General features: G+C 38.9%; 1 protein-coding gene across 1 annotated transcript in view; it reads left to right on the forward strand.

The window, feature by feature from the left end:
• LOC117512652 (transcription initiation factor TFIID subunit 4-like) overlaps positions 1 to 4,625 on the forward strand; it is a 68,326-nt gene extending 63,701 nt beyond the window's left edge. Inside the window, exons 14-15 of the mRNA XM_034172805.1 lie at positions 2,493 to 2,612; positions 2,750 to 4,625. Coding sequence (XP_034028696.1) covers positions 2,493 to 2,612; positions 2,750 to 2,917 — 288 coding nt within the window. The 3' untranslated portion in view covers positions 2,918 to 4,625. The remainder of the gene's footprint in view (positions 1 to 2,492; positions 2,613 to 2,749) is intronic.
• The last annotated feature ends 9,985 nt before the right edge of the window (positions 4,626 to 14,610 follow it).

A 14,610-nucleotide genomic window follows, 5' to 3' on the forward strand; every position in this document is an offset into this window, starting at 1 on the left:
AATATGATTCAAACCACCGCAGCGCAGTGCCTTTAATACCTATGGCATGCTCTAATCTCTGTAATAAAATTTTATGGTCAACAGTATCAAAAGCAGCACTGAGATCTAACAGAACAAGCACAGAGATGAGTCCACTGTCCGAGGCCATAAGAAGATCATTTGTAACCTTCACTAATGCTGTTTCTGTACTATGATGAATTCTAAAACCTGACTGAAACTCTTCAAATAGACCATTCCTCTGCAGATGATCAGTTAGCTGTTTTACAACTACCCTTTCAAGAATTTTTGAGAGAAAAGGAAGGTTGGAGATTGGCCTATAATTAGCTAAGATAGCTGGGTCAAGTGATGGCTTTTTAAGTAATGGTTTAATTACTGCCACCTTAAAAGCCTGTGGTACATAGCCAACTAACAAAGATAGATTGATCATATTTAAGATCGAAGCATTAAATAATGGTAGGGCTTCCTTGAGCAGCCTGGTAGGAATGGGGTCTAATAAACATGTTGATGGTTTGGATGAAGTAACTAATGAGAATAACTCAGACAGAACAATCGGAGAGAAAGAGTCTAACCAAATACCGGCATCACTGAAAGCAGCCAAAGATAACGATACGTCTTTGGGATGGTTATGAGTAATTTTTTCTCTAATAGTTAAAATTTTGTTAGCAAAGAAAGTCATGAAGTCATTACTAGTTAAAGTTAATGGAATACTCAGCTCAATAGAGCTCTGACTCTTTGTCAGCCTGGCTACAGTGCTGAAAAGAAACCTGGGGTTGTTCTTATTTTCTTCAATTAGTGATGAGTAGAAAGATGTCCTAGCTTTACGAAGGGCTTTTTTATAGAGCAACAGACTCTTTTTCCAGGCTAAGTGAAGATCTTCTAAATTAGTGAGACGCCATTTCCTCTCCAACTTACGGGTTATCTGCTTTAAGCTACGAGTTTGTGAGTTATACCACGGAGTCAGACACTTCTGATTTAAAGCTCTCTTTTTCAGAGGAGCTACAGCATCCAAAGTTGTCTTCAATGAGGATGTAAAACTATTGACGAGATACTCTATCTCCCTTACAGAGTTTAGGTAGCTACTCTGCACTGTGTTGGTATATGGCATTAGAGAACATAAAGAAGGAATCATATCCTTAAACCTAGTTACAGCGCTTTCTGAAAGACTTCTAGTGTAATGAAACTTATTCCCCACTGCTGGGTAGTCCATCAGAGTAATGTAAATGTTATTAAGAAATGATCAGACAGAAGGGAGTTATCAGGGAATACTGTTAAGTCTTCTATTTCCATACCATAAGTCAGAACAAGATCTAAGATATGATTAAAGTGGTGGGTGGACTCATTTACTTTTTGAGCAAAGCCAATAGAGTCTAATAATAGATTAAATGCAGTGTTGAGGCTGTCATTCTCAGCATCTGTGTGGATGTTAAAATCGCCCACTATAATTATCTTATCTTAGAAGAGGTTACAATTTGCCAAAGAACACATCAACTGGCCTAAAGAGAAGTGGAGGAATATTTTGTGGACTGATGAGAGTAAAATTGTTCTTTTTGGGTCCAAAGGCCACAGACAGTTTGTGAGACGACCCCCAAACTTTGAATTCAAGCCACAGTTCACAGTGAAGACAGTGAAGCATGGTGGTACAAGCATCATGATATGGGCATGTTTCTCCTACTATGCTGTTGGGCCTATATATCGCATACCACGTATCAAGGATCAGTTTGGATATGTCAAAATACTTGAAGAGGTCATGTTGCCTTATGCTGAAGAGGACATGCCCTTGAAATGGGAGTTTCAACAAGACAATGACCCCAAGCATAGTAGTAACTGAGCAAAATCTTGGTTCCAAACCAACAAAATTAATGCCTCGCAGATGTGAAGAAATCATGAAAAACTGTGGTTATACAACTAAATACTAGTTTAGTGATTCACAGGATTGCTAAAAAAGCAGTTTGAACATAATAGTTTTGAGTTTGTAGCGTCAACAGCAGATGCTACTATTATTGTGAACACCCCCTTTTCTACTTTTTTTTACTAATAGCCCAATTTCATAGCCTTAAGAGTGTGCATGTCATGAATGCTTGGTCTTGTTGGATTTGTGAGAATCTACTGAATCTACTGGTACCTTGTTTCCTATGTAACAATAAGAAATATACTCAAAACCTGGATTAATCTTTTTAGTCACATAGCACTACTATTAGTCTGAACACTACTGTATGTGTATGTATTACAAGCTTGTCAGCATGAGGTCAGTGTGAGTTTAAGCAGTTCCTTGAATGTTTCCATTCAGGTTGTACTGAGAACCATTTGAGCCGACCTATTGTGGACTCTAGTCAGGGCTTCTTTATGTGACAGTATGCTGCACAGATGTCCCGACCGAATGGGGGGAAAAAATGGTGTTTTATAATTTTTTTTTTTTTTTTTTTTTTTTTTTTTTAAGCAAAGTGAAGACTGAGAGTTTCACAGTCATCTGGCATGTGCTGTTTGTATGACAGATGCAGCAGCAGGAACTGGCTCAGATCCGGCAGAGAGAAGCCAACCTAACAGCTCTGGCAGCAATCGGCCCGAGGAAAAAACGGAAAATGGACTCTCCTCTTAGAGACTCCAGCACAGAGGTGAGAAACATCGAGCTGTTTGGCCTGCTTATAGTACAAGTTGCAGACTGTTTTGTTTATTTTTCAACGGTACATTAATAGAGTAGCAGTGAGTTTCTACATGTTTTCTTTTCTTACCTGCTGCTCTCACACTCCAGGGCTCTGGGTCAGGCTCTTCACAGACTGGAGGCTCCAGCGGTGGAGGCTTAAGACAGTTTACGCGACAGCGTATCACCAGAGTGAACCTCAGGGATCTACTTTTCTGCCTGGAGACTGAGCGAGGTAGCGGCCACTCGCACCTGCTTTATAAAGGCTTCCTCAAATAGCAGCCACATTTAAGCGACGAGTGCCACTCCCTGTTGTCACGAAGTGGAGCTGACCAGCCGCTCAGATGCTTTCTGCAGGCACTGAATGACAGCACATATCTGGAATCCTCACATCACCTTCTGAAAGTCTCTTCGAACACAGGCTGTGTGAATTTCTATCGCTGAGATGGAACTTTAAAGCCACGCTGTCACCCAGTCGCACTTTTCTCACGCACTGCCACCTCGCTGCCCAGAGATGGAATTGCTTTAACTGAACTGATCACACCAGAGAAACCTGTCGGTGTCACCGTGTTGATGTGAGTTCTAGCAGCAAATCTCTGAAGTGGATTGAATTTGGTTATATTGTACTAAAAGTACAATTACTGCAGGCTGTTTTTATTTTATAAGCTGTAGTAATGTCTTATTTACAAAACATGTTTATTTAAGTTCCTAACAGAGATTTTATTTTCTCACACATTTACACCATATTTTAGCACAGAGTGAATATCTGTGGATTGTTTTAACTAGACTAATAGTCCTGTTACCTGCTGAGTTGCCTTCTTACCAGTTTAAGCCATATAATGCAGATTGTGTCCGTTTGAGACACTTTGTCCATCTCAAAACACTTGCCTGGTTTGTAGGATGTGTGCTTTAAAAAATTTTGTTGCCAGATTTCTTATCTTTATGTGATCGTAGAAAAAAAGAAATAATACGTAGTAATAATGTCATGCGTTGATGAAGACATATCGCCAATGTTTGTGTTTGAACATTCACCACTCCAGAAGCTTTACTGGAGGAACTTCTGATACTGTTTTGAAAAGAGACATTCCTGGTTTTAAATCAGGTTCTAGCAAATTTACAACACATGCAGAGTCTGAGCAACTTTCCCCCTCCTCTCCAGCAATCAGCTTAAATAACAGAACTTCCATCATAGTCAAACTCCAACTCCAATTAGTCGTCGTTGCTACTTTATTGTTGCAAATAATTATTTCAAAAGTGTGCAAGTTTGCCGAGCCTGACATGGTGAACATTACAGAGAGGCCTTTCAGTGGTTGAAAACATCTTTAAGTTGTAGCACTAAAATCTGCCAGACTTGTTCTTGCCTACATATAAGTCACTGACTTACTCTTTTAATGCGTAATGTTACAGTAATCCAGTATAAAATTGTTTGGGCAGGATCTGTACTGTGACGGATTACCCAGCTAAGGCAACCTCTAGTCTGCAAATTGTATTTTGTAGCACAACAAAATGAACAGCCTAACTTAAACTGGACAAATTAAAAAAAATGTCCACTATGAAAACATTTGGTAGCCATGTGTAGTAAATGGGTTAAAATGGTGAATTTTAGCTGGAATTTACAGAAATTAATCTGGAATGACTTGCTGATTGCTGTTACTTTTGTGAATGACCTGTCCTTGTATTTGGATTCAAGAATCAGGCAGTTTGTTGAGGAATATGTGCAGTATAACTGCACTTTGACAGATTAGTTTTGTAATACCAGTTGAATAGGTATCTGTACCTGCTTTAACTTTTTATATTTTTAGGGCACATGTAAATTTTGGTCTTTGTATCTTTTATTGTCATTTTACAAAATAATGCCTAAACAAATTTATTATTGTATATATACCTGTGTTTGATTTGTTTTACCCTTATGTACACAGTGTCATGTAAAAATTTCAGAACCCTCAAGCTTTAACACAATTATTTTTATGACAAATTGTAAAAAGAACAACAATTCTAGCTTCTCTATGTTCAAATTTCTAAAATAGTCTTAAAATTACAGTGAAAACGAATCTCTACAACATGGTAGAAATTAAATATACTGTATCAAAGTAAAATGATTGAGTGCATCAGTACAGGTGTGTTTTAGTAGAACAACTAAATTATCACTTTTACAGACAGCTTTCATAAGGCAAGATGGGATGCATATGGAAAGATATATGTCTTACATCATTAAGTCAAAACCATATGGTAAAGTGTGGAGGCTAGCCGTGAGGGAAGCCACCAAGACACCTTTGGAAACTTGAAAGATCTATATATAGGTTACTTTGTGCAACTTATGTGTTGCATCAGCTTTAACATCTACATGGTAGAACTGGTCCATGGGCCAAGCAGGTTTTTGGTACAACTTAAGAGGGGGAAAAAAAACGACACTTAGAATCCAGCCTCAGTGTATCATGGCCTACACAAAAATGTATGATAGCCTTCCCAGGGTGGTAGCTGTAGCCAGGTAGGGATCAATGAAGAATTACACAGAGGTCAAACTTTAAAAATGCTCCAGTCATGTTGAAAACTATATTACATTACTTGTCTGATCATAATGCTCCAATTTCAGTAAAAAAATTGTGCAAATTATTGTTTGGGTTAATAGGGTTCTAAAAAGGAATAGTTTGCACCATCTGTCATGCTTAGTTATCATGTTACAGGGTAACATATGTCACATGTCATAGAATTCAATGGATGTTGACCTTGTTTGACCTTTATTTTGGAGCCAAAGCATTCAACACAGTCAAAACTATTCCATTTATTGATCATTTTTATTTCAACCAATAATCTGCATCATTTTTTGCTGAAATTGGAGCAACTTTAACTTTTGACCCCTGTACAAACTGAAATTGACCTTTGTCACCATTTTTGCTGTTTTTACTTCATAACTCCAGAACATTCCATCATTGATAGTCCAAACTATACCTTTTTGGAATTGTTATGATCAGACAAATAATGTGATATAGTTTTCAACATAATTGGAGCATTTTTAAAGTTTGACCTCTGTGTAATTCTTTATTGACCCCTACCTGGCTACAGGTACCACCCTGGGATGGCTATCATACATTTTTATGTAGGCCATGATACACTGAGGCTGGATTCTAAGTGTCGTTTTTTTTTTCCCCCTTAAGTGGTACCGATTAGGTCAAAATTCATGAATGGCTCATGGACTAAATGGAACAGGGGAGGGTTTTTGTTTTTAATGAAGTATGATGTAAAATATCAGCTAGTTAGCTAGAAGGCACACAGGATACCAGAACCGAGAAGGCTCTGTTTTCTTGTGACACAGGCTGTTTTTCCCATTTAAAAAAAAAAAAAAAAAAAAAAACCTTTTATCATGTTTTAAAGATTTGTTTTATTTGTGAGTTTGAAGGGCAAAATTTTAGAAATTGCAACATGTAGAAACCTGAATTAAAAAAAAAAAAAATGTACAGGATGCCCCCCCCCCCCCCCCCCCCCGAAAAAAAATTAACAGAGCCCGTAAATATTGTAATTAATCCTACAAAGGCCCCCAACATGTCTTGGTCAATCAAGGAAAAGACATTTTGCCTGGAGGTCTATTTCACTAACAAATCCTAACATTTGGAGCATAATTTTGAAAGAACATGACTTTTATAGTACACATTCGGAAGTTTAAGTCAGGATTTGCAGGATTTATTACAACTTTTATGGGGTTTTTTTTTGGGGGGGGGGTCACTATCAAAGCCTGAGGGTTCTTGCTCTGTGTGTGTGTGTGTGTGTGTGTGTGTGTGTGTGTGTGTGTGTGTGTGCGCGCGCGCACTGTATATGCCAAATTTGTCTTGTAAATTTTGCACAATTTGTATATATGTAAATATTCAAATTTAAAAATTTTCAATTGTTATTTTATAATGGTTGAGACAGAACAATCTCTATTAAAATTAAAAATAAAAATTACAAATTCTTGGAATTGCACAAAGTGATCTTGTTTACTACCTGGTGGCAGTAGTACCTGATGTACCTTTGGCATAAGATTTGTTTAATTTGACAGTATTTAGTTATATAATTGTTCAGGAACACAGATGGCACAACGGGAAAATATTACAACCCTGCAAGAACATAGATGCAGATTTCATAGTGCATACGTTCATCCAAGACGACTGAGCTTGACTTGCACTTCTTTGCTGGAGTTGGTGGTGGTGTTGCACAAAGCTTCAGAAAAATCACATTAAGTAGATGAAACACAGGTACTTTTCAAATCTGTCAAAGTGGCTTATCATGTTTTGTCAGTGTTTATTTAGCCGTCAAACATGGGTGAGTCAGCTGTGTTATTCAGGTACTGGATGTTTTTAAGTGTTCCATTATGTTGTTGGGGGGATCATGATGGCATGACTGACTTCAGATCGTGGCTCGTTTTGTGGTTCTTGGACACAGAGCCTTTGTTCCTCCCCTTGTAAGTGCTGGTTCAGTAATTTTCATCTGCAGTCCTCAGAGCAGACAGCTGCTACGGACCATTGTGCATCGGCCGTGTTAACAGGTAATGTTGCTGTTTAAAGCTGTATGGAGTCTGTTTGCTGCTTGAAGAGACCCAAATACTGCCATTGATGGAAGGAGAAGTTATCGGACATAACTTTGGTTCTGACACAATCTGCAGCCATTTAACAGGTATTTCTCTGCAATATCAAAGTGTGAATGCAATCCAAGAGTTGTGTGATGTGAAATATGTATTTAAAAAAAATAATCACAGTGCTGTTGTAGAGCCACTGCAGCTTGATGTACTGTAATTGTAGTTGAGGCTTGATTTCAGACTCGTGCTTGAGTCGGGATGTTGGATATTCCAAAAGATTTTCGTAGCCATGTTGAAGGCACCAAAGCTGGCGTGAATGACTGCCTCCTCAGTAGAAGCTGGTAACCGAAAAGGAAAATTTGTGAAGCACATTTTCTCAAAACATTTAGTGTCTGTTGATGGTCGCCTGAACTTACCAGCTGTACTCAAGCTTCTACAAATATTTCTACTAGCTTCAGTGACTATGTGACGTGTTCCGAGGTACGTAAGACTCCTGTGCCAGACTCCAGTCACGATGATGGAGATGTGAGGGACTGTGACAGTTTACACCTTCATGGTTGAGTATGGCTTCTTAAATCATGTTTAAATAAATCGGGGATTCTTTAGTTGTAGATCTTTTGGCGTTAAAGCCAGTTAACAGTCTCTTACTGTATGTTGATGGGGCTTGTACTGACCTAGGTTTTTTTTAAGAGTTGTAAATAGTGAACTCGAATCATATGTTGTATGTGGTGTTGCATGTGTCTTCTGTTTACAATGTGACAGCTGCAGTTTCAGCAGAAAAAAAAATCTGTAATTAGGTCAACCACATTATGATTCTCAATAAGACTGAATAAATGACACATTTTAAAATTTTAGAAATTTGATAAACTTTTCACACATTCATAGTACTATACACAGTATTACAAACAGTATTTTAATACTTAATTTATAAAGTGAACGTCAGAAATTGTCATATTTGTGTTAAATGAATTCAGCATATAAATTGCTAATTTAAAATGCTGTTTTAAACTATTAGTCTGAAACAAATTCTGTGCTTTAAACTTTTTCAGGGTTGCTGCAAACGGAGAATAATTAGTGTGTGTGTGTGTGTGTGTATACACGCACACTAATAATTAAGAACCTATTAATGCATGAGACCTTTCACTGCAAAGTAATTTCCTTCTAACCTTGAAATATAATCAAAGGCTAATTTTTATCCATAATAAATCAAGTTTATTAATTTTCTGTAACATTCTTACTGCTTCTTAACAGGATTTGCAGGAGAGTAAAGATGATAGACCAAAATTACCAACAAATGGCTTACAGTTGTATGCCAAAGTTTGCACTCTAAGAACTAAAACATTAATTTAATTGATAAACTTAAGGTAACTTTTTCCACATAACATTGTCAATTAAGTGCAAAACAATATTGTAGTTGAAAATAATTAAATGAAACATTATTACTTAAATCCTCGAAATTAACAATTGCAAGTATATTGAAAATAATAGCATTAATTAATTGTTTCATTTCTTAGAGTGTGGGCACTGCTGATAATTTTCATGATTTTCCTTTATAAATCATTGGTTGTCTGGATCAGAAATTTCAATTAAATATATAGCAGACAAACACTGATATTTAAGAAGTGAAATTAAGTTTCTAGTATTTACAGAAAGTGTGCAATAATTATTTAAACAAAATTAGGCAGGTGCATAAATTTGGGCACCCTTGTCATTTGATTAATTTGAATACATTTAGCACTAATTACTGGAACACAAAATTGGTTTGGTAAGCTCATTGACCCTTGACCTCCTTACACATGTGAATCCAATCATGAGAAAAGGGTATTTAAGGTGGCCATTTGCAAATGTTTCCACTCTTTGCATCTCTTCTGAGTGGCAATATGGGACCCTCAAAACAACTCTCAAAAGAACCGAAAAACAGATCGTTCAACAGTGGCGGCTCCAGAGATTTCTTTTTTTCTGCAGGTGCTATGGGGGAGCTTGGTATTTTTATGAGGGTGCTATGGGCTCGTGTCACGACAGCTCTCTACTACACCTCTGTCACATTCACGGGCGTGCGTACACATATCCACATTGTCATCTGTGACTAGGGAAGGGTATCGAGAACCGTTCTTTTCGAGTATTGTTAAGAAATGATTTGATCCACCGATATCAATAGCCTTTTTGCTTAACGATTCCCTTATCGGTCCTTCAGAGCAGCCATTGTTTTTAATTGTGCTTGTTGGGAAAATTATCATTTTTCTACATTGATTACAAACCTTGCAGCGGGTCTGTAATCACCGTTTCTGCAGCGCGATACCACTTTGAAGCGTGAACCAATGAAGCAATGCTTCAATCCACTAGCTCGTTGGTTCTTTGATTCGCTGCTCTTCAGAAACGGCAAGTCCGCTTCTTAACCCCTCTCAAAGCCATTAAAATATCGAGAGACACTTTTGTGCGTATTAAAGTCACTAACTGGGACTCTTGTTGCAGTCAAGAAACAAGAATCATCCTCCGTTCCGTTGGCACAGCTCCAAATGCTGCGCCGCTTTCTGCCGAGACAGAGTCCGCTCGGAATTAATAACTTCAAAATGAATTGCCACTTTAAATAAAATGACACCCCTTACAAACATTGTAATACAGACAAGAAACTACAATTGACTAAAACCTTTTTTTTTTTTTAAAAATGAGACATCCTGCATTCTTTATAAATTACATCCTGACGTGCAGCACAGCCAGCTGCAAGAGCTCAGCTCAGATGTATGGAAAGACATTCATTTAATACAACAAAGACACGCACATCCAAAACACATAAAAAGGCATGCAGGACCAAAAAAAAAAACAAACCAAAATGATCCACACAGCCACAGCGCTCCAACACAAAAAGAGGCTGCATTTAACAAAAAACAAATGTGACTTTTCGGGCACCAGCCCTTCATTAGACTATCTGCCCATTGTGGCACACCTGTTACGGGAGTAACCCTCCTCTATCAGCTGTGCGGATCATTTTGGTTTTTGTTTTTGGTATGTTTTTTTTGGTCCTGCATGCCTTTTTATGTGTTTTGGATGTGCGTGTCTTTGTTGTATTATTTGTATTTTTTTGACGCTGCACTCCGTTTTTTGACTCCTGCCTATATTGAGCTGATAGAGGAGGATTACTCTCGTAACAGGTGTGCCACATTGGGCAAATTGTCTGATGAAGGGCTGGTGCCCGAACCGTCAAATTTGTTTTTTGTTAAATGTAGCCTCTTTTTGTATTGGAGCGCTGTGGCTGTGCGGATCATTTTGGTTTTTGCTTTTGGAAAGACATTCATGCCAATAATGTCTGAAAGGAAATGCTCTTGACAATAACTACAGATTTTGTTTATTTCTATTTATGTCCATAGATCAAGGATCCACCATGTAGAGTTTATGTCCAAAGTTTAAGGATCCAGTAACCAATTTCATATTTATTTACTTTAAGACAAAATGTTGTTCAATTTCAATTTAATCAGCTTATAAAGCGCCAAATCACAACAAAAGCCATCTCAAGATGTCTCACATAGAACACTTCAACATAAAAAAATTAAATAAAAATTAAAAAATTCAAATACATAATTAAAAAACAGAAGTAAAAGAATAAAACAGCTAAAAAAAAACAAATATTCATAAGAAAGAGAATAAAAATAGGCTTTAAGTCTTGACTCAAAAATGTCCACGGACTCCGACTGCCTCACGGTCACAGGAAGGCCGTTCCACAGAGCGGGTGAACGATAAGAAAAAGCTCTTTGACCCGCTGACATAGAAAACCTGTAAAGCCTACAAAAAATTTGCAAGAGGTATCTATCAATAAAATCTTACCGATACCCATCCCTATCTGTGACAGTTACTGACATACAGAATGACCAAAATCACACACAAACCTAGGCTACTGTTCAGTACAAATATTCACAGACCTACACATGTAGCCTATAGCCTCAGGAGAAAAATACTAAAGGCAGGCAGAGAGAAAATCTTTCACCTACCACTGATGTCTTCATAACAGCACAATGCGCTTGTTGTTGTGGTTAAGAGCAAAAGAATCAATGATTCGGTTGCTGTCCAATCAGTCAATCAATCAATTTTTTATATAGCGCCAAATCACAACAAACAGTTGCCCCAAGGCGCTTTATATTGTAAGGCAAGGCCATACAATAATTATGTAAAACCCCAACGGTCAAAACGACCCCCTGTGAGCAAGCACTTGGCTACAGTGGGAAGGAAAAACTCCCTTTTAACAGGAAGAAACCTCCAGCAGAACCAGGCTCAGGGAGGGGCAGTCTTCTGCTGGGACTGGTTGGGGCTGAGGGAGAGAACCAGGAAAAAGACATGCTGTGGAGGGGAGCAGAGATCGATCACTAATGATTAATGCAGAGTGGTGCATACAGAGCAAAAAGAGAAAGAAACAGTGCATCATGGGAACCCCCAGCAGTCTACGTCTATAGCAGCATAACTAAGGGATGGTTCAGGGTCACCTGATCCAGCCCTAACTATAAGCTTTAGCAAAAAGGAAAGTTTTAAGCCTAATCTTAAAAGTAGAGAGGGTGTCTGTCTCCCTGATCTGAATTGAGAACACAGTCCAGAGGTTGTGTTCTCTGAGGGGTCATTGCCAGGAGTGACACTGGGTCACTGGTTTGTCTGTGCCTTCTGCTGTTCCTCAGGTAGTTCTTTAGGTGACACAGACTTCACTGCTTTCCAATTCCACTCTTGGATATTTGGGCAGCAAAAACTGAACCATTTCAGCAACTTGAAACTACACTCACTGCAGTACGACATCAGTGATGCCGGAAAAACTTGCCCATGCCTTTGTCTCCTCTGGGCTTGACTGCTATAACTCGTCGTCCAGTCACTATTAAGTTGTTCCATGAAGAACCGCCTCTTTGGAACAATTTTGGCTGGGCTGAAAATCACCATGACTGCTCTCGTAGACTTTCATGAGAGCCGTCATTTCAGTTTTGGCATGAACGTCCTCACATCATACGTAACTCGGCGCTGAGCTGCAGCTTGTTCAGCTCCTCACTGCAGTGAGTGAAGACCTCATCTACCTGTAATACACAGGACCAGTCAAAACGTTGGACACACTTTCCCAAAGTGTGTCCAAACTTTTGACTGGCACTGTACATATGTTCACAGCTTGGCAGTGTGCTCACCTGCACGCCAGTACCGAAAGAGAGGACTCCACAGCTATGTGAAATTGTGTTGGTGTCACATTCTATAGTGTTTTGTGTGTCGTATCACAAAAATAGCTTCTGATCTCATTCAAGATAAATAACATTACAATTAACATTCAACATTTTTTTTAAATCATTAACATCATTTGAGTATTTAGTGTAAACTAAGTCTCTATTGGTCGCCGCAGCAGATCAGAGGTGGATCTGCAGGTTGATTTTGCACGGGTTTCACCCTTCCTGACGCAACTCCATATTACATGGAAAATGAATTGAGGTTGGTTTTGAACCAGGAACCTTCCGCACTGAAAATAAGCACATTTAACCACTTGGCCACTAATTTAACATGTCACAAACCTTTGACCCAGTGTGTTCATTACGTGGGTTTCCGAATGATTTGCAAAAAGATGAATGCATTTTCAAAGGTGGCTTATTTGAGGGTTAGACTTTAAACGGTAGTGAGGCTGTGGTTTGGGAGTTCCAGGGTTTTGGAGGGAATGTAACTACTCCTTAGTTACCATTGTTCTGGGGCAGATGTACCACCCATGAGCCTCACATGTCAGGCTTACAATACTGCTATAACTGTGGTAGAGTTCATCTCAGGATCCAGTGGCTCGTGGTGGGCCCCCAATCAACACCTAGACCTGAGTGTGGCAGAGGATTTCCCCGATGGCACAATTTGGCTGCAATCTCTTGTCTTTCCCAGTGTCTTGACTACATTTTCTTGCCCTTGATCCAGAAAGTCAGAAGGCCAAGTTTGGTTTCAGTTGTGTACCTGGTACTATTGCACACACACACGCTGCTTAATGAATTAAAGATGGGAGGCCCTGTGGCTCAGACGTGGCTGAGTCTCTGCTCAATCTATAATCCACCATACTCACCTATGAGTGGCTCCAATGACAACGATTTGAGGGAATTCTGACAGATGATTCCATAATGCAGGGATTAAAGTTCTCTGTTGCTACGATGAATTTCTGTCAACTGGGCTGCAAAAACGCAGCTGACTCCGTCCTGATGCAAAATCAAGGCTGAATTCAAGATATAAAATTTACCGTGTTCAAAAATCTATTTTTAGTATATCATCTCTGTTTTGTTTGTTGTTGATTTTTTTCTTTTGTCCTGGCAGCGAGTCCCTGTGGCTGTTCCTGTGTATCCGGTCTGCAGCAGGAGGAAGGAATGCTTGAGTGTCTCACAGTGCAGCAGTGATGACAGTGAACAAAGAGCAGAGTTTTACATATTTTTTAAACTTAACTTTTCTTTCAAAGTCTGCTCAGCATGTCTCTGAGTGTCCTTGCTGTGGTTAAACTAAAAACACAGCTGCAGACTTGATGTCTTTTTTTTTTTTTTTTTCCCCCACCCAAAATACGCTGAAAATCTTTGAGGACTGCACGATAAAAAGCGCTCATAAAACCTTCTTTCCTCTCAATCAGCTCATGTTTTTCACATAAATACACAGCTTCTTGATTGTTCCTTCTCAGAGACTGCAAACCAGGGGCAAATCCAAATGGAAAGAGGGTGTTGTGGGGAGCACATGCTCCCCACAATACATGTCCACCATTCACTCCTCATGCACGTAACACGCATGTGATTGCTGGCTGCAGATCCACGCACTTTCACCTTCTTAAGTTCTCTCACGATTGTGGCACATTAATAAAGTCCATTACCTCGTGGGCCCGTATCTGCGAACCAACTCAAAGAGCTCCTAACTTAGCCTAAAATTTCCTGGGAAGCAATCTTAGCCTAAGAGTGAGCCAGCAGGTGTCTAAGAGTGTTTTTGAGCAAGGAGAGCACTGAAACTCCTATCTTTGTGAGGAGGGTGGGGTTGACCCCATTGCTAGGTATGACGCAGTCCTCTAAGAGCTGTGATTGGCTGTCACGAAAAGAGGAGGAGAAATAAAAAAACAAATGCACTCCACCCTCCTAGTAATGAATGGACAGTGAAATCAACCGATCATATAACCTGAACCGTATTAAGACGTGTAATCGTGAAGATAACTTTATGATGGAACCCAGCAAAATTTAATGAATTGTTACACAGATTGAAATGTTTGAATGTACCTCATTCACATGCTGAATACTAGGGATGTGAAGCTTACAACAACTCCGCGATTCAATTCGATTCCGATTCTTGGGGTGATGATTTGATTCAGAATCGATTTTGATTCAAAGAGCTCTGAGAAATAGTTCTATTACTTAAAAAAGGTTATGTTTAAGAAAATGCAGCTTTACAAGGTTAATCAAAGTGATTCTAGATGTAA

The sequence above is a fragment of the Thalassophryne amazonica genome, chromosome 6, assembly GCF_902500255.1.
Source record: "Thalassophryne amazonica chromosome 6, fThaAma1.1, whole genome shotgun sequence".
In the NCBI taxonomy this organism is placed as follows: Eukaryota; Metazoa; Chordata; class Actinopteri; order Batrachoidiformes; family Batrachoididae; genus Thalassophryne; species Thalassophryne amazonica.